The sequence below is a fragment of the Lynx rufus genome, unplaced genomic scaffold (genome assembly GCF_022079265.1).
Source record: "Lynx rufus isolate CCGP_SWC_20201006 ecotype Redwood Valley unplaced genomic scaffold, mLynRuf1.p SCAF_6, whole genome shotgun sequence".
Lineage (NCBI taxonomy): Eukaryota > Metazoa > Chordata > Mammalia > Carnivora > Felidae > Lynx > Lynx rufus.
Genome location: NW_025814878.1, coordinates 16698998 through 16717414, shown reverse-complemented (window position 1 = coordinate 16717414; position 18417 = coordinate 16698998). Strand labels below are relative to the sequence as shown.

The 18417-nt window shown below is 36.9% G+C and overlaps 1 protein-coding gene across 4 annotated transcripts in view; it reads left to right on the top strand.

Annotated features, from left to right (window-relative positions):
- Positions 1–18417, top strand: part of PEX3 (peroxisomal biogenesis factor 3) — a 49917-nt gene that overhangs the window by 4493 nt on the left and 27007 nt on the right. For all 4 annotated transcript variants that reach the window (XR_006966134.1, XR_006966135.1, XR_006966133.1 and 1 more), the window contains exons 2-9: positions 1396–1527; positions 5743–5824; positions 12136–12179; positions 13724–13848; positions 14481–14547; positions 14655–14709; positions 15292–15460; positions 18127–18197. Coding sequence is in view for 1 of the 4 variants with exons in the window: in XM_047101750.1 (XP_046957706.1) it covers positions 1396–1527; positions 5743–5824; positions 12136–12179; positions 13724–13848; positions 14481–14547; positions 14655–14709; positions 15292–15460; positions 18127–18197 (745 nt within the window). In the remaining 3 variants the exon portion in view is untranslated. The remainder of the gene's footprint in view (positions 1–1395; positions 1528–5742; positions 5825–12135; positions 12180–13723; positions 13849–14480; positions 14548–14654; positions 14710–15291; positions 15461–18126; positions 18198–18417) is intronic.

Sequence of the window (18417 nt, the reverse complement as noted above, 5' to 3'; positions counted from 1 at the left end):
AGGAAACAAGTTCTAACACACATAAAAACAATCTATTAGCCAGGATAAATAAAACAGTATCCTAACTACGTTTTATGAGCTTATTGAAGTTTGTGTCCTCTTTCGGTACCGCAACAGAACCGCGCATGAAAGATGAGCCTGAAGCAAATGCAGCAGTATCCCAGTGGTAGGATTCTGTTGGCCATTTGGTTAGCAACTTTGACATTTGGTTAACTCCTTTCACTAAGAAGAATCCACTTAACTAGCAGTTGAGGTTTCAAGGCTAAACCATTCCTAGGGAAGAAGGACTTGGCTAGATCCTTATATTCTTGCTCAAGTGAGTATTACTAAAATAGTTTTAGCCAATCCAGTATCTTAAACACCACTGACTTAATCTATGAAAATCCATTTGATATTCATTATGTTAGATAAAAGTTAGGTGAAGTACTTAAACCTTGGAGTGTGGCTTTTGGTCAAATGCTAACCACTCTGGAGTATTCACATTCACAGTTAGGACAATTGACTGCCCCTGAGGCATAGAATAAAATGTGCACATTTGTATCATACTGTCTGTGTTGAAATGTGCTCAGCAAAATTATAGGCCTCATGATCCCACCTATATTTTTATGCTGTAGTGTTGTAATTTAGGAATTTCTGTATCTTCTTCCATCTCTCTTTTCCACTGAAGTTACTATTTCTAGATGTCTGCCTGACAACCTACCTTTCTTAGATTCTTTAAAATTTTTATCTATAAATAAATAAATACATAAATATTTTATCTTAAGTTTAAAAAAAATATGTTGACTGAAGAAAATATGGAAAATACCAAGAAGCAAATAGAAGAAAGAGATCAGCTGCTATCCCACTATTCAATAATGATCATTGTTTATTATATGTTAAAACCCATCTGTTTTTCTATGTATCTACTTATGTTAAAAAGGGAAACATCCAGGATCTTATTTTATAAATCTAGCAATATAATATGAATATTTCCTTGGATTATTAACTATTTTAGCAATGTGGTTTTTAATGGCTACCTAAGATTTCATAAGATTATTGTATGTATAGACTATAATTTATTTAAACAACCCCCTGTTGCTGGACACTTAAAATATCTCCAGTTCACTATTAAAGGCACTGCTAGACTTTGTACATTTAATTTGTTTCTGTTTCTTCAGGCCTAGTCCTTATTGGCCATCCGCCCATCATTGGCTGTTAAATGCCAGTCTCCTTTTCCTTCTATTTAGGTCACAATTCTTACACAAGTTCTTTAACTTAGGTTTTTAAACATTACGATTTTTAGCTTTTCATTGCTATAAGCCTTATAGCAATGAAGCACGTTTAAAATACTATTTGGAATTTTTAACAGTCTAATTAGATTAATATACTTGCTTGTTTTAAAAAAAATAATTTTAGGAGTATATATCCTGGGAAAATATGGACAGAAGAAAATCAGAGAAATACAAGAAAGAGAGGCTGCAGAATACATTGCTCAAGCACGACGACAGTATCATTTTGAAAGTAACCAGAGGACTTGCAATATGACCGGTAAGGCAAAGAGAAACATTTCTACATGTGTAATGTTCCTTGATGATTTATACTAATTTGCATACCTCTAGGACCAAAGTTAGAGGAAAAGGCAAAAGGAGAACGATAAGTCTAGCAAATATTTATATGATTTAACTGCAATACATCATTTAACGTGGATTTTAAAAATCAATATAAATGAATACAATATACAGTAAAGGTTCATTGATTTCACTTATTTTTTCATCAAATACTTGAGGTACCCAGTACTGGGAAAACAAAAGGTGAACAATAAAAAAAAAAAAATCCCTGACCTTTAGAATTTGTATGCTAGTGAGAGTAACAAACGATAATAAAACAAATAAATAACTTCAGGTAGTGATAGCTCCTATAAGGAGAATAAAGCTGTGTGAGAGGTGGGGATTTAAGAAATGGCAATCAGGAGAGTCAGGCCTCCTTGAGAACTAAATGATACAGTGGAGGGAGCAAAATGCTATGGTGGCAAATGAGTTTGGCACATTCAAGAAATAGCAAAAGGGCTAAGTAGCTAGAGCGGAATGAGCAGTGGGAAGTAAGTCTACAAGGATAGGCCTGATTTCATGGGGCCTCCTATGCGTAGTAAAGAGTCCTAAGTGTGTTAAATGACAGTAGGCAACTACAGACCCGTGAGTGTAGCACAGTAGTATATACTACTCAACATGAATTAATGGTAATAATTTAACCCGGAAGCCTACTGGGAGAATGCTGTAACACAGTCAACTGCCCACATTTGAAGAGAACGAGTGTTCTAACTGGCATAACCCTTCAAGAATTAGTTCTCAAATCCATGTCAAACCTCTTTTTTTCTTTTTGTTTTTTTTTTAATGTTTTGAGAGAGAGAGAGAGACAGAGCAAGAGCAGGGGATGGGCAGAGAGAGAGAGGGAAACATGGAATCTGAGGCAGGCTCCAGGCTCTGAGTTGTCAGCACAGAGCCCAATATGGGGCTCAAACCCACAAACCGCGAGATCACGACCTGAACCGAAGTCAGACGCTCAACCAACTGAGCCACCCAGGTGCCCCCCTCTTTCTTTTTTATTGGTTAAAACTTTTTCTCTAACGCTTCTTTCAAGAACAGCTAATTTAGAAAGAATTTATAAAGGTAGATTCTCTTTGTTTAGTTTTGAAAGTAAATTTTTTTTCCTGCGTTTAAAGGACTTTATTTTTAGTATAATGCTAATACTTCATTCTATAAAGCAAACAGTAATCATAAACACTGTGTGTGATGACAACTCGGATAAAGCACAATGAGTCCGGTTGCCAGTTTCTCCTTGTAATGTCTGCGTCTTTGGGCAACTCTAAATCTCCGTTCTCTTTTCTGTAAAATAATCATCATAAAACCCACTTCATAAATGTTTTGTAGAATGTGATGAAATAATGCATGTAAAGTGCTTGGTGCTTAATAAATACTCTGTAAATAACTTTTTAAAAATTACATAATTCTTTAAATTGAATAAGGTAGTCTGGAGTCTCAAAATATATTTCAATTTGACATGGACCCTTGTGTCTGTTTGGGTCCTCTGGAAAACAGATGCTAAGATGGGATTAGATATCAAGAGATATATTAGGGGAAACAGCTATGAAGGATAAAGGAGTGAGAGCAGAAGGAGGCAAGGAAAGCCTTTAGACCATAGTGCAGGTCTTTCATGGAAAGGGAATGGAAAGGGAGAAGAAAGATTGGGTAAAAAAGTCTCAAGTCTACAGCACAGTTTCAAGAAAGTTTTAGCAGGCCAGTGGGAAGTCCTTAAGCCCAAGTTCCCTGGTAGACAAGACCTACAGGAATGGATCTGTGTTAGTATCTCCATGGAGCACTCTCATTGTCTGGGAGTGGTGCAGATCTGGTAATGGACCCAAGAGGGGTGGCAGCCCCTGCCACCACGCTCCTCCTAGCAGATTTGGATTTGGTGGCACATTTCCATGATCATCACAACTCTCAGATGAATAAATAGCTGCTTAGGTAATTAAAAATAAAATAGGATAGGAGCCAAATACAGGTCCACTGAAAAACTTTCCAAATTAGCTTTCTGGTATGCATTGATAATGGGGTTGCAAATCATATGATTAAGTTTGTATCCTTCTGAATAATATGTAATGGGTATACTAGAAAAATTTAGTACTTTCAGGTAAATATAGCTGGGCTTTTTTTACCCAAAAAGTTGGCCCCAACTTGACAGATAGCATCTAATGAAATGCTTCTGTGTTCTGCCCAGTGGCTTTATCTTCTTCATGATTTTACTAAAGATTTAGGAGAGATGCTTATGAAATTTATACACGACACAGTGCTAGGCTGGGATAAATGAATTGTTCTGCATTAAAAGTCTGTTGTACAGATACAGAATTGTCTAAGTTTGCTTGCAAGCAAGATACATGAATAAAGGTTGGGAATTCTAGTTGAACATAAGCTTGTTATAAACAGTTTGATATGACTTCTAGAAATACTAAATTAATCTTAGACTACAGTAATAAAATTGTGGTTCAGATCAAAGGTAGTTACAGTACACATGCTCTGGAGTAGTTGGAGTACAGGTCCATTTCTGACTCTCACATGTTAAGAATATACAAACTGGAATGTGCCAGAAGAGGCCAAATAAGGATAATAATAAGAGCTAACACTTACCAAGCATTCTCATGTGCAAATAAGCACTGTTCTAAATCCTTTATATGTCTCAATCAGTCCTTACAACAATTCTATAAGGTAGATCCAATGTTATCCTGAGTTTACAGAGAAAACTGAAGCACTGAGAGGTTAAATAACTTCCTCAGGGTCACACAGATTCATAACTGGTGAAGGGTTGTTTTGTGATTTGTGGTTGGACTGAGGGGCGTTTATCATGGAGACCGGATGGCTAAAGAAAAACATGAATGCTGTATTCAACTAGATACAGAAATATATTTGTTCACTGTTAAAAAAAAAAATGCCTGGAAGAGAAGAATTGAATAGGCTTAAAGGGAAAGTAAAAGGCTCTTATCAGGAGAATTGGTGAAGAGACTCTTCTTAAATCATGTTGTTTTACCACATAATCTTTAAACTAGTTCCCTGTTAACTCTGTTTTCTGAATGTAGGACTCTAGCCTTGATTTTTCTTGGTAAGGTAGCATCTCACATTTGAGCTAGGTATATATCAACTACACTAAGAGATAAGCCACCTTTTATGTTGGCTCTGAGCTGCGACTTTAGTTAATGGTCTAAATGACTTCGGCGATTCAATCATACAACTTGAGGAAATATGCTAAAGCTACATAGAGTAGCACTGGAATAAATGTCTAGAGTAGACTAACAGCTAAATTTTCTATAGAAAAAAATAATAGTGCATTTTATAATTAACATGTCTTACCTAGTCAAGAAATAAAAATTATACACTGAAGTTTTCCCTTTTAGAATGTGGTATTTGCGATCTCTTGATATTTTTTCATTTTGTTATCATTACTTATTTAGTGTTAGAAACTAATTTTTAATTTGTATATGTGCGTTTCTCCAGTATTTCTTACACCATACATAGAGCCATAAATAAACTCTTATAAATTACATGAAGTCTTTTTTCCATGGAGTACTGTCTCTTCACGCACCTCTTGGGAGTTACAGGCAATAACCATTGGCAAAACCAAAACTACAACTTAGCAGCTCTTAATTCCCGGCCTGACACACTTTTGTCTTGGCTACAATAAGTGCTTATTGCTTTGCAATATTTAATAAATAAACTTTTCTAGAATTACAAATAAAATATGAAACAAAAATATAGCTAAAGATAAAAATGTTTTTGATCATTTTATTACATCAGAAATCAATTTATTGTAAAAAACATTTGGAGAGTACAGAAAAGAAGAGGAAAAAGAGACGATTGTTAATAATCCATAGCCCAAAGATCACCACTGTTAACATCTCAGAATAATTCTTCCCATTCTTTCTTGTATGTGTACTTGTTTACATTGCTATGATCATGATATATATAATATATATATATATATATATATATATTATATATATAATCCTGTTCACTTAACATAAGCAGATAAATGATTTATTAGTATATAATCAGTTTTTATTATTCAAAATAATAACAATTTGAAAACTCTAGCCTTGACATTCCCTCCCAACCCCTGCTAGTCACTAGTCCTATCGTATAGCCTAAAACAATGTGCATTTCTCATGAAAGCAGTCCTATCACCTGGAACCTGTTTTATCTCCTGTTTGCATTACAGTGCTGTCCATGCTTCCAACCCTGAGAGAGGCCTTAATGCAGCAACTCAATTCCGAGAGCCTCACGGCTCTGCTAAAAAACAGGTAAGTGCAAGTTAACATCATTTTTTGTTTATATGGGGGCACTTAAATCTGTAGAATACACTAAAATATTTTTAAAACATCTTTGTTTCCTTATTTTTCTAATTAAAGCTCATAATATATAGACTTGTTTAGAAAAATATTCAGTAACTGTCATTGAATTCATCCTATTTTGTCCTCTACTTTGATGCACAAAGTATTTAGGTCAACAATATTTGTGTGTATTTTGGTTTCCATTTAAATAGATCTTATATCACTTTGACCTTATTCAGAAATTTAATTATTGAGTGCTTATGGAACGTGTTCCTGAACTAGATGTTGTGAAGCTGCTTGAAGAGTTGGTGGTATAATAGGTAAAGCATGTGGACATACATTTTGAACAAGGCATATGAATTTACATTTTATATTATTAACAAAATAAAGTGCAAATATAACATAAGCATACAATAATGATAATTTACCTCACCATGACAGTTTACTGAACACAAAGCACTTATTTGGAGAGAGAGAGAGATAGAGAGCAAGTGGGGGAGGGGCAGAGAGAGAGGGAGAGAGAGAATCCCAAGCAGGCTCTGTGCTGTCAGTGCAGAGCCCTACAGGGGCTTGAACTCATGAGCCATGAGATCAGGACCTGAGACGAGATCAGGACCTGAGACGAGATCAGGAGTCGGATGCTTAACTGACTGAGCCACCCAGGTGCCCCAGAGAAATAGGTTTTAATTGCCTTAAGTTTTGGTTTTATTGGGGAAGTAAGACAAATGAAATAAGCAAATAGCACTTTTTATAAAAGCAACATAGTAACAGACACAATAAATATAGTAGCATTCTTCCTTCTTGGTTACCGTTTGCTGCAAGACCCTGAATTCCCTATGTTTTAGAGGATTCTGGATAATTAAGATAAGATTTCTTTCCCTTTAAGACTTTGCCACCCAAAGAAGGAGTATATGACATAAATTCAAGACATATTGTATTTAGTCTATGGTAAAAAGTAAAAGCCAAATCTGGGAAACCAGAGAATAAAGGGGTTTATTTTTCTGGATAGCCCTGGACAGCTTTCAAGATGAGGTGTCATTCCTCTCTTCTTACTCAGTACACAGAGAGAATTTCTTCAGTTCCTAAGGGTTTGTGATAGTTCTCCTTACTCGCTGTTTCCTCTTTTAAGTATCTCAGTGTATTTTTTCTTGGCCTTTCTTTTGATTTGAATTACTGTTTGCAATTTTGGGGGGAAAATGTCCATTTGAAAAATATTTGGATAAACAGGGGTTGAGCCCTTACAAAGTGTGTTTAAATAAGGCCTCCAATCTTATGACTGCTTTTGTATTGGTTTTCAGACAACTTTGGTCTTATATAAGCCTGTCAGGCAAGTTAAGTTTCTCTTTGAACTAATTATGATAATAATTAACCAGAAATAAATAAGTGATTTGATAATCTTATTCCGTCAGTTTTATAAATCGCAAGTAAACATCCATCAGTGTTTTCAACACTTGGCATTATTATTGAAGATTGATAATGGCCAAGACGTTTCATCAGGAAAGAATCTTGGGGTTTTTTTTTTGTTTTTTTTTAAGACAGAAAGAGCAGGGGAGGAGCAGAAAAAGAGGTCTCTCTCTCAAATCTTAACCAGCACAGGCTTGACCTCAGGACTGTAAGATCATGACCTGAGTTGAAACCAAGAGTCAGACCCTTAACGAGCCACCCAGGTGCCCCAGGATTGGTTTAATTCTCTTTTTTTTTTTTAAGTTTATTTTTATTTATTTATTTTGAGAGAGAGAGAGAAGAGCAGAGAGAGAGAGACAGAACCCCAAGGAGGCTCCACACTATCAGCACAGAGCCTGGACGAGGGGCTCAAACTCATGAATCTTGAGATCATGACCTGAGCCGACATCAAGAGTTGGATGCTTAGCCCACTGAGCACCCCTGATTTAATTCTTAAACAGATGTTTTAGTGACATTAAAGAGTCTCATATTTAATTTAGGGATGATTTTTATCAAACAACTCATTTGAAAGGAATCATTGCATAAAAAGTACTTTATTCTACATAGATTTGGAATTGGAATCTTTAAAAAAGATAATGTGAAAAAAATTTTTGTTTCATTTTTTGAAAATGCATACATTGTGAAATGGTTACCACTGTAGAGGCACCTGGGTGACTCAGTCAGTTAAGCATCTGACTTCGGCTCAGGTCACAATCTCACAGTTTGTCGATTCGAGCCTCATGACAGACTCTGTCCTGACCGCTCAGAGCCTGGAGCCTGCTTCAGATTCTGTGTCTCCCTCTCTCTCTGCCCCTCCCCCACTTGCACTCTGTCTCTCCCTCTCAGAAATAAATAAACATTAAAAAAAAATTTTTTTTAAAGAAAGAAAAGAAAGGGCAGCCAAGGGAATCTAACCTGTAGTCTTATGGAGATGGTTAATAGAACATGGCATCTGGAGGGACGAAATAGATCGGGTAGCCAACAAGGGTAATGCTTTATACATGATCAAAAGAGAGCAAGAAAAGATAAGCAGGGGGCTGAGATCTCCCCTTCCCCACAACTGTAATCCCATGCCCAGTTTCCAGAGTTGAGCCTCTTTTCAGACCCAAGACTCACTGACTGAAAAGATGGTTGGGTTCCCAGGGAAAAGATCCCTGCAATATTTCAGCAAGTGTGCGAAGTAATGAGTCCCCCGATATTTTTCTAAAGGGACCTGTGTGCATTTACTCAGAGGGATGTACATTGGAGAAAGAGAAATACCCAGATATGTCTCCCACTTGTGCATGCGCACTCTCTCTCTCAAAAATAAATAAACATAAAAAAAAATGGTTACCACAGTCAAGCTAATTAACATATCCATCACCTCACCTAGTTACCATTTTCTTTTTTGTAGTGAGAACTCTAAAGATATACTCTTAGCAATTTCAAGCATACAATGCAATATTATTAACTGTACTCCCCATGCTCTCCAGTAACTCTCCAGAACTTACTCATCTTATAACTCTAAGTTTAAGAGTCTACTTTTGACATCTAATGATGGTGATGTCAACATGAAGAAATGTCCTGGGTGGCTATAACTCTTCCCCATCCCACCTCAGTCCCCCCAGATAAATATACTTTGAAGACACATACCTAATTTGCCCCGCCACTAAGTACTTCCTATGTTGAAATTTTTGGAACTGCCGTTTTCTTATGTTGTTTTATTTAGATTTCTATAAAAAGCACTTTGAAATTTTTTTGAAGTGACATTCAAAAGAAAAAGTGGTTTATTTGCATTAAAATACCTGACCTTTGAATTTTGTTTAATTTCCAATTTATTCAGAATATATTCCACCACAAGGCTTGAACATTAGCTTAAGGTTGCAGCGGTACCTTGTAGGATTTACACCATATGTCTTGAACCTGTGTCATCTAGGGAGGAGATAACTAAAGCTCTAAGGTCAGTTCAGTGGCAAAGAAAGATAAGAAGCTAGTAATATCCCACAATTGTATTGGTAGCTCAACTTATTGAAATGTAAATTTATGTCTGAAATAGTAATAAAGAATATGGGTTTGTAGTTTGTATGTCTTTGTGGGTTTTTTTTTTTATTTTATTTTCCTCGGAATTTATTTTTTTTTTTAATTTTTTTTTTTCAACGTTTATTTATTTTTGGGACAGAGAGAGACAGAGCATGAACGGGGGAGGGGCAGAGAGAGAGGGAGACACAGAATCGGAAACAGGCTCCAGGCTCTGAGCCATCAGCCCAGAGCCCGACGCGGGGCTCGAACCCACGGACCGTGAGATCGTGACCTGGCTGAAGTCGGACACTTAACCGACTGCGCCACCCAGGCGCCCCCCTCGGAATTTATTTTTATTGTATTTTACAAAAGTATCAGTCTGTGATAGATTGGAAACAGGAAAGAAAAATAAAACTGGTCCTTCCATATAGGTGGTTTGAGAAGCACTGAACTCCATCTACGTGATAGCTCCACACAGTGGAGCACTATGCCAAGGTTAAAAACAGAGAAGAAGAAAATAAAAGAGATGGCTATTATTTGTGTACTTCAATGGAATGATTTCCAGGATTTGATGGGATTTGATGGTATATGTATCTATATATATAGATATATATTTTTTTAACAGTAAAGACAAAGGTGTATACTATGTTATTTATCTAAGGGGGCAGATAGGAATCTTCATGCATATTTGCTTATATTAAGCAAAACAACGGTGGGGCACCTGGGTGGCTCAGTCAGTTAAGCATCTAGCTCGTGGTTTCGGCTCAGGCCATGATCTCACGGTTCATGGGTTTGAGCCCCATGTTGGGCTCTGTGCTGACAGTATGGAGCCTGCTTGGGATTCTCTCTCTCTCCTTCTCTTTTCTTCCCCAGCCCCACTTGTGCACATGCTCACGTGCTCTCTCTCAAAATAAATAAAGCAAAACAATGGTAAGTTAAATTATTTTAACAGTTGCCTGTGAAGGGGGAGAATAAAGAGGAATAGGAACAGACTTCTTTGAAGGTACATTGCTGTGTGAATTTGACTTTGGAACCATGCAGATATTTTACATATTTATAAAACTGTATTTAGTGTTTGCAAAGCAATGTCAAAAAAGAGATGGTAAAATAAATCAAATTCACCTAAATATGTAGTTGGTGTTCTAACCGCAAAGAGAAATTATGCCAGGTGAACAAACCCTTAAGGGGCGCCTGGGTGGCGCAGTCGGTTAAGCGTCCGACTTCAGCCAGGTCACGATCTCGCGGTCCGTGAGTTTGAGCCCCGCGTCAGGCTCTGGGCTGATGGCTCAGAGCCTGGAGCCTGTTTCCGATTCTGTGTCTCCCTCTCTCTCTGCCCCACCCCCGTTCATGCTCTGTCTCTGTCTGTCCCAAAAATAAATAAAAACGTTGAAAAAAAATTTAAAAAAACTCTTCAATGTTGCTATTGGTATTCTGAGACTCTTGTGCATAGAGTGAGGGATGAAGCAAATTGATAATTACATTGGTGTCACTGATTGCTAGTGTGGGGGAAAAAAATACAGATGTAAGATCAAGGAGATGAAGTTAAAAACCCTGTCGTCCTAATTTTGAATTGGACGTATCATTATGGTGGCTCAGTCAGTTAGGCATCCAGCATCCACCTCTTGATTTCGGCTTAGGTCATGATCTTGCAGTTCGTGAGTTCAAGTCCCACGTCAGGCTCTGCACGAGTGCAGAGCCTGCTTGGATTCTTTGTCTCTCTCCTCCTTTCTCTGTTGCCCTATAACACTTGCGCTCTCTCTCAAAATAAATAAATAAACATTTTTAAAAAAGTATCAGTACAAATTCATGACATAGGTTATCTCTTTGAATATATGTACATGCAAATAAATACATATTTACTAGCTTACTCTACCAGAAAGGCTTAGAAACAGTGATGTCTCCAGTAGCAATGAATATCCTTTTCTTTTTTTTTTTTTTAATTTTTTAAATTTATTTTTGAGAGAGAGGGGGCAGACAGAGAATCCCACGCAGATTCTGCACTGTCAGCACGGAACCTAAAGCAGGGCTCGAGCTCACCCGAAGCGGGACTCAAGCTCATCTGAAGTGGGGCTCGAGCTCACCCGATGTCGGGCTTGAACTCATGAACCCTGAGATCATGACCTGAGCCGAAACTGGATGCTTAACCAACTGAGCCACCCAGGTGCCCCAGCAATGAATATCCTTAATCGAAGATTCCAGTCACAGACTACCATTTTCTGCTGTAAGGATCCAGGACTCTTGGAGAAATGGGTGATGTCAGGTCCATAGCAAGAATTGAACAAGATGAACCCAGAACAGCTTTTCTTGTCAGTAAGCAAGGAAGCTATCAAAGACTAATAGGGTGATGTTAGAAGGATTCAGGAACCAACCTGGATAGTATCCCCAATGGTCAAAGATGGGCAATTTGAACATTAATAAGAATAATAGCTACAGTGGGCTGAAACATCAAATATATATTTAATATATTTAAAGTAACGATACTTTAAAACAAAAAAATTCATTATTTACCTTTGAAGAATTACTGATGTGTTTTGTTATTTGTAAAATGGTAAATAAAGGAAAGAAATAAACGTTATTCTTGATTTTCCTGTATAACTTCACAATACATATATATGCTCAGAAGGAAGATAAAGACTGAAAGGATATATACCAACATACTAGTGAAATGGTTGTTATCTTTGGTTACTGGAATTACAATTGTTCTTTTATTATATTTCATGGGGTTTGTTTCCTGTAGTTATCCTGTAATAAAATATAATTAAATATAAAGCTATGAAGTTTTAAGTTTTCCTTTAGATTACCTGATTACTGTTTTCATATTTTCTGATTTACTTCTTTAGGCCTTCAAACAAGTTAGAAATATGGGAGGATCTAAAGATAATAAGTAAGTCTACCTACTCTATGTGACAGCACATTATTAATATATTTACAAAGGGAAATATTTATACTCTATTACATGGATGACTCTTGTTTACCCCACAGAGTTGTTGCCCATATTAAATAATTCTCCCAAAGCAAGTTGATCCATATTTGGTCATAGAAAGTATTCAGTAAATGCTAGTGGTGGTGGTAATATTACTGTTGATATTGTTATGGTACGTAAACCTGTCCTAGACGCATATGCCTACATTAGGTACTGGTGGATGCACTATTACGGTTTGTTTGATATGAAATTTATTGTCAGACTGGTTTCCATACAACACCCAGTGCTCATCCTAACAGATGCCCTCCTCAATGCCCACCACCCACTTTCCCCTCTCCCCCAGCCCCCACCAACCCTCAGTTCTCAGTTTTTAAGAGTCTCTTATGGTTTGGCTCCCTCCCTCTCTAACTTTCTTTTCCCTCTTCCCTTCCCCCCATGGTCTTCTGTTAAGTTTCTTAGGATCCATATAAGAGTGAAAACATATGTTTTAAGGGAAGTTTTTACTCTCATCCAGATAGTAACTTTACTTTGACATTGTATGCAAAATTTCATTAGTGATGAAACTTTGAAATAAAGAGCTGCCCTGGGGCCCCTACTTACATATATATATATATATATATATATATATATATATATATATATACACACACACACACACACACACACATACACACACATCTCAGAACTTTATGCCACCAGTTATTCTTACATTTTCCCATCTATTCATCTAATCCTTCTCGACTGAATCATGCTTAAGCTTTACCTATTTAAAAATAAATTAGACCTTTATTCAGCCACCCTTATATACTACCAAAGACTTCTACATTCCCTTTTCTTCACTCCCGCTCATTTTTTCTCCACTCATTGTTTGACACACTACAGCCCGGCGCCCACTTCTGTGTCTCCACCCAACAGATCTCACAAGCATCAGCAGTAACTTCTGTGTTACTAAATCCAGTGGACACTTTCCTCCTTCTAGACCTCTTGGCAACAGTCAATAAACTTATTCTTTCCTCTGTTTTGAACACTCTGTCCTAGGCTGCTGTGAAGCCTAGTCTCTGGGTATCCCCCATCTATACCTTTTTCCAGCCCTTAAATGGGCTCATCCTCCTTTACCTGCATTGCCGTCTGGAGCTCTTCCATACACAGCCCTCTTCTCTTACTCTCAGCTAGCTCCCGGGACCACTCAGAGCTTTGAGGCTGCAACTCGTAGTGTTTCCCAGTCCTTCCTTGTTCTCCTTTCTAAGCTAACAATATATATATAACCTTTAACTAAATATATTGGTTATTGTTTCAATTAAGAGATCATATCTAATTTACATTAAGCAACCAAGTTGTAAGGAAATAGACTATGAATATTTTGAATTGATATATTTTTGTCCTTAAAACATTTACAAATCTATTTTTAAAGTCATGTTGTGAGAAAATAACCATAGAGTTAGTTTGTCGTTTTACACATGTTTGTTTTCATAATAGTACCAAATGGTTTTCTTTTCTCTGTGAAGGTTTCACAAGAAGTATCGTAGCAGTGTACAGTACTTGTATGCTGGTTGTTCTTTTGCGAGTCCAGTTAAACATAATTGGTGGATATATTTACCTGGATAATGCAGCAGTTGGCAAAAATGGCACTGTAAGTTTAATAGACCTTCATAGATACTGCCCTTTTTCCCAAGAGGTTCAAAATTTAACTGAATATTACTTATCTTGATAATTTCTATAAAATATATTTTTTCTTTTTTAAAGTTTATTTATTTATTTTGGAGGGAGAGGGGCAGAGAGAGAGGGAAAGATGGAATCCCAAGCAGGCCCCACACTCAGCCCAATGGACCCTAAAGCAGGGCTGTATCCCACGACAGCAAGAGTATGACCTGAGCCAACATCAAGAGTCAGACACTTGACTGACTGAACCACCCAGGCTCCCCTCTAAAATACATATCTTGGGGCGCCTGGGTGGCACAGTCGGTTAAGCGTCCGACTTCAGCCAGGTCACGATCTCGCGGTCCATGAGTTCGAGCCCCGCGTCGGGCTCTGGGCTGATGGCTCAGAGCCTGGAGCCTGTTTCTGATTCTGTGTCTCCCTCTCTCTCTGCCCCTCGCCCGTTCATGCTCTGTCTCTCTCTGTCCCAAGAATAAATAAACGTTGAAAAAATAAATAAATAAATAAAATAAAATACATATCTTATGTTTCATGTGATCGTAAACTTTTATATTATTTATTTACTAGTAATATTGGGTGATTTAACCTTATTTCTGTTTTGTACAGACAGTTCTTGCTCCCCCAGATGTCCAGCAGCAGTATTTATCAAGTATTCAACACCTCCTTGGAGATGGTAAGATTCTTATTTGTGACCTGGAAAATAATTTTAATTTGTTCATTTGTGTTTTTGAGGAATTCAAAAAGTGAACAAGCCTTTTATGTTTGTTTTTCTTGTAATAGGCCTGACAGAATTGATCACTGTCATTAAACAAGCTGTGCAGAAGATTTTAGGAAGGTAAGGCATTTTGCTGTGGCTTCTCTGACTTCCTGATTCTGGTGAATAAAAGAAAAATTAGAATTGTTCTAGTGAAGCTGGTGATTTGACAAATGGTGGTTTGTGAAATTCTTTGTAACCTAATACAGACACAGCCCTGGGATACTGCGTTGTGAATCCATTTTCTTTGTTAGTGTCAATCTTTTGATACTAAGGGGAAAGTTTTAATGTTTCATTGTTTATTGATTGACTTCCAAACAAACCAGAAACATTTGGGTCAGAGATAAAAGACCTACTTTCAAATCTGCCTCTGAGCCTTTTGTCTTCCATTTATATTAGCAGTATCTATAATTACAGTGGGCTGAAACATCAAATACATATTAAAATATATTCAAAGTGATGATACTTTAAAGATTCTTGTGAAATCTGCAACAAGATTTGATGTGGCTCTGTGATAATGACACTTAACTGATGGCTGATTTTGTAATATACGGTAGTGATTTCAGTCAGCGTTTTCAGGTTTGACTAGATCTCAGAGAGCAACCTGTTAAGAAAAGAGTGTATAGTTTCACTTCATCCTATTTCCCTCTTCTCTGTTTCTAGTGTTTCTCTTAAACATTCTTTGTCCCTCTTGGACGTGGAGCAAAAACTAAAAGAAATCCGAGATCTCGTGGAGCAGCATAAATCTTCTTCTTGGGTTAATAAAGACGGATCCAAATCTTTGTTATGCCATTATATGATGCCAGATGAAGAAACTCCATTAGCAGTTCAGGTGATTAATTCATAACCATTTAACTAAACCAGTTACTCTGAATTTTTAAAAGTTTTCTACTATCCCTTGAAATTTAGAATTCTGAGGCTCTTGAAAGGTAATTGATTTAAAACCATGTATTTCAGGGGCACCTGGGTGTTTCAGTCAGTTAAGTGTTTACCTCTTAGTTTACGCTCCGGTCATGATCTCACAGTTGTGTGGGTTTGAGCCCCGCATGGGGCTCTGCGCTGATGGCACAGAGCCTAATTGGGATTCTCTCTCCTCTCTCTGCCCTTCCCCTACTAGCGCTATCTGTCTCTCTCAAAATAAACAAATAAACTTTAAAAGATAAATAAGTAAAGCCCTGTATTTCATTTACTTCAAACTTCATTAATTTAGAAAACAAACAGCAATTATGACTAATTTCTACTTAGAAACATAATTTTAGATTAGATATTCAGCAGATTTTTATTGAGTATTAGTTATGTGATAGACACCATGATGGATGATTCATATATAAAATGAACAAGACACATATGTTCATTATATTTGGGGAATACAGGAGACAAATTCAGTTCATGTGGCTAAACCGTATTTATAAGAGATGCAGTAACGGAGGATATAGCTGATAGCTGGGGCAACATCATGAAGAGCTTTGTATGCCAAGATGAAGAGTCCAAACTTCAGTTTATAGACAAAGACCCATTTTAATCAGGCCACTACCACAATTCCACAATCTGCTTTTTAAAATGAAGCAGTGATGGCAGTATCAAAATAGACGGAAGGGAGTTCTAGTCATCCAACTGAGAAACAAAGAAGGCCTACTCTGACAGTTACCATTTATGGTGTTGCTACACACTGGTGTGTCCTGGGAAGTTGTGATTTAAATTACTCATAGACGAAGAATAAGAAAGAGGTGCCTGGGTGGCTCAGTCGCTTGAGCACCTGACTCTTGATTTTCCTCCCAGGTCATGATATGCGCTGGGCACGCAGCTTGCTTGGGCTTCTCTCTCTGCTTCTCCCTCTGCCCCTCCCCAGCTTGTGTGCAAAATAAACAAACAAGAAAAATGTCAAAGATTGCAGGTTATAATATCTCGTTTTTTAATAATTATTGGGGTTTTTTTTCATATGTAATTGGGTTATACCCATTCTTTACAGTTAAGAGAAGGATATCTTATTTGACAAACCAGAGAGGCTCCTAAGCCATGCCTTAACATAGAGACTCCATTAGAACAAATATTGCCATGGTTTTCCTTGCCTGCTGTTTTTTCCTCCCCTAGATACCCCAAAGGTAGACCTGTTCGGGTGCTCAGAGACCCTACCTTCATGAGTAGGCCAAATAAAGGTTGCTGCCATTTGAGGGAACCCTGTGACCTACAGGATAGAGGCTAAACTGAACAAACAGAATGGATAGAACAGAATTAATGAAAGAAATAGGAGAAAACTTACTTACAAATTAGAATCTCAAGGACATGCAATGAGAGTATTAAAAAAACTTTCTGGAATGATAAAACAGTTTCCAAATTTTAAAATTCAACAGTGGAACTAAAAAAAAAAAAAAAAAAAAAAAAAAGATTCAAAAGAACAGTTGAAGAAAGGAATGACAGACCAGATCTTACCTGCACTGAATTAAACCCTGAAACTTTAGATCAAAAGGGCACACAGAGCTCCAGACTAGACTAGACTTGATGAAAAAAGACACACATTTTAATAAAATGTTTTAGCAATAAAAGAAAAAAAAATGCCAGCCCTCTGCAACCTGAAAAGACAATCGTTTTCATTGTAAATATATTCTAGAAGTGTATTCAAGAGGGGCCAGATAAACAAGGATCTTATAAAGTATAATTTTACTTTGACTCTTTTTTTTAGTACAGTTGACACACAATGTTACATTAGTTTCACATGTACAGCATAGAGATTCCACAAATTTATACGTTATGCTGTGTTCACCAGAAGTGTAACTACCTTCTGTCCCCATATATCCCTATGGGAGCATCATTGACTATATTCTTTATGCTGTGCTTTTTATTCCCTGACCTACTTATTCCATAACTGGAAGCCTATATCTCACACTGACCTTCACCCATCTTGCCCAACCCCTCACCACCCTCCCCTTTGGCAACCATCAGTTTGTTCCCTATATGGTCTCAGTTTATGTCAGTTTTTTCTCTATAAAGGTCTGATTGTGCTTTTTATTTATTCATTTTTTTATATTCCACATGTGAGGGAAATTATATGGTATTTGTCTTTCTTAGTCTGACTTATTTGACCTAACATAATACCCTCTAGGTCCATCTGTGTTGTCTCAGGTGTCACAGTCTCATCCTTTTATGGCTGTGTAATACTCCATTGTGTGTACGTATAGAAATATTGTATGAGCAAATAATTCTATTGGGTATTTACCCAAAGAAAATAAAAACACTAATTTGAAAAGATAATATGCACCCCTATGTTCATTGCAACATTATTTACAATAACTAAGATACTAACTCATGTTTTAAATAGTACTTACCTGTACACATGAACTTTTACAGTTTGGTTTTTTTTTCTTAGTTTAACATTTCTTCATTGTTGATAGAATATAGACTTGTAGATTTTCTGAACTCTTGGGGTTTATTAATATGATTACGGTCATCATACCTGTACTAATATTTGAAACCCTAAAGTATGGCATTTTAATTTCACAGGCCTGTGGGCTTTCTCCTAGAGATGTCACCACTATTAAACTACTCAATGAAACCAGAGACATGTTGGAAAGGTATGTATACTACTTGTAACAGAAAACACGTGTTTCTATTTGAATGTACTTATGACCGTTTTTTAGTTTTTCCTGAACATATGCAACATGGTATCTTGTGAAAATTACATTTTGAATCTATTCCCCTGCATTTAGGTAGGATTTCCTAATTCTTTTATTAAGGTAATGAGAAAAATGGATTTTTTTCAAGATGCCCATGGCTTCCTCACCCACTTCCTTA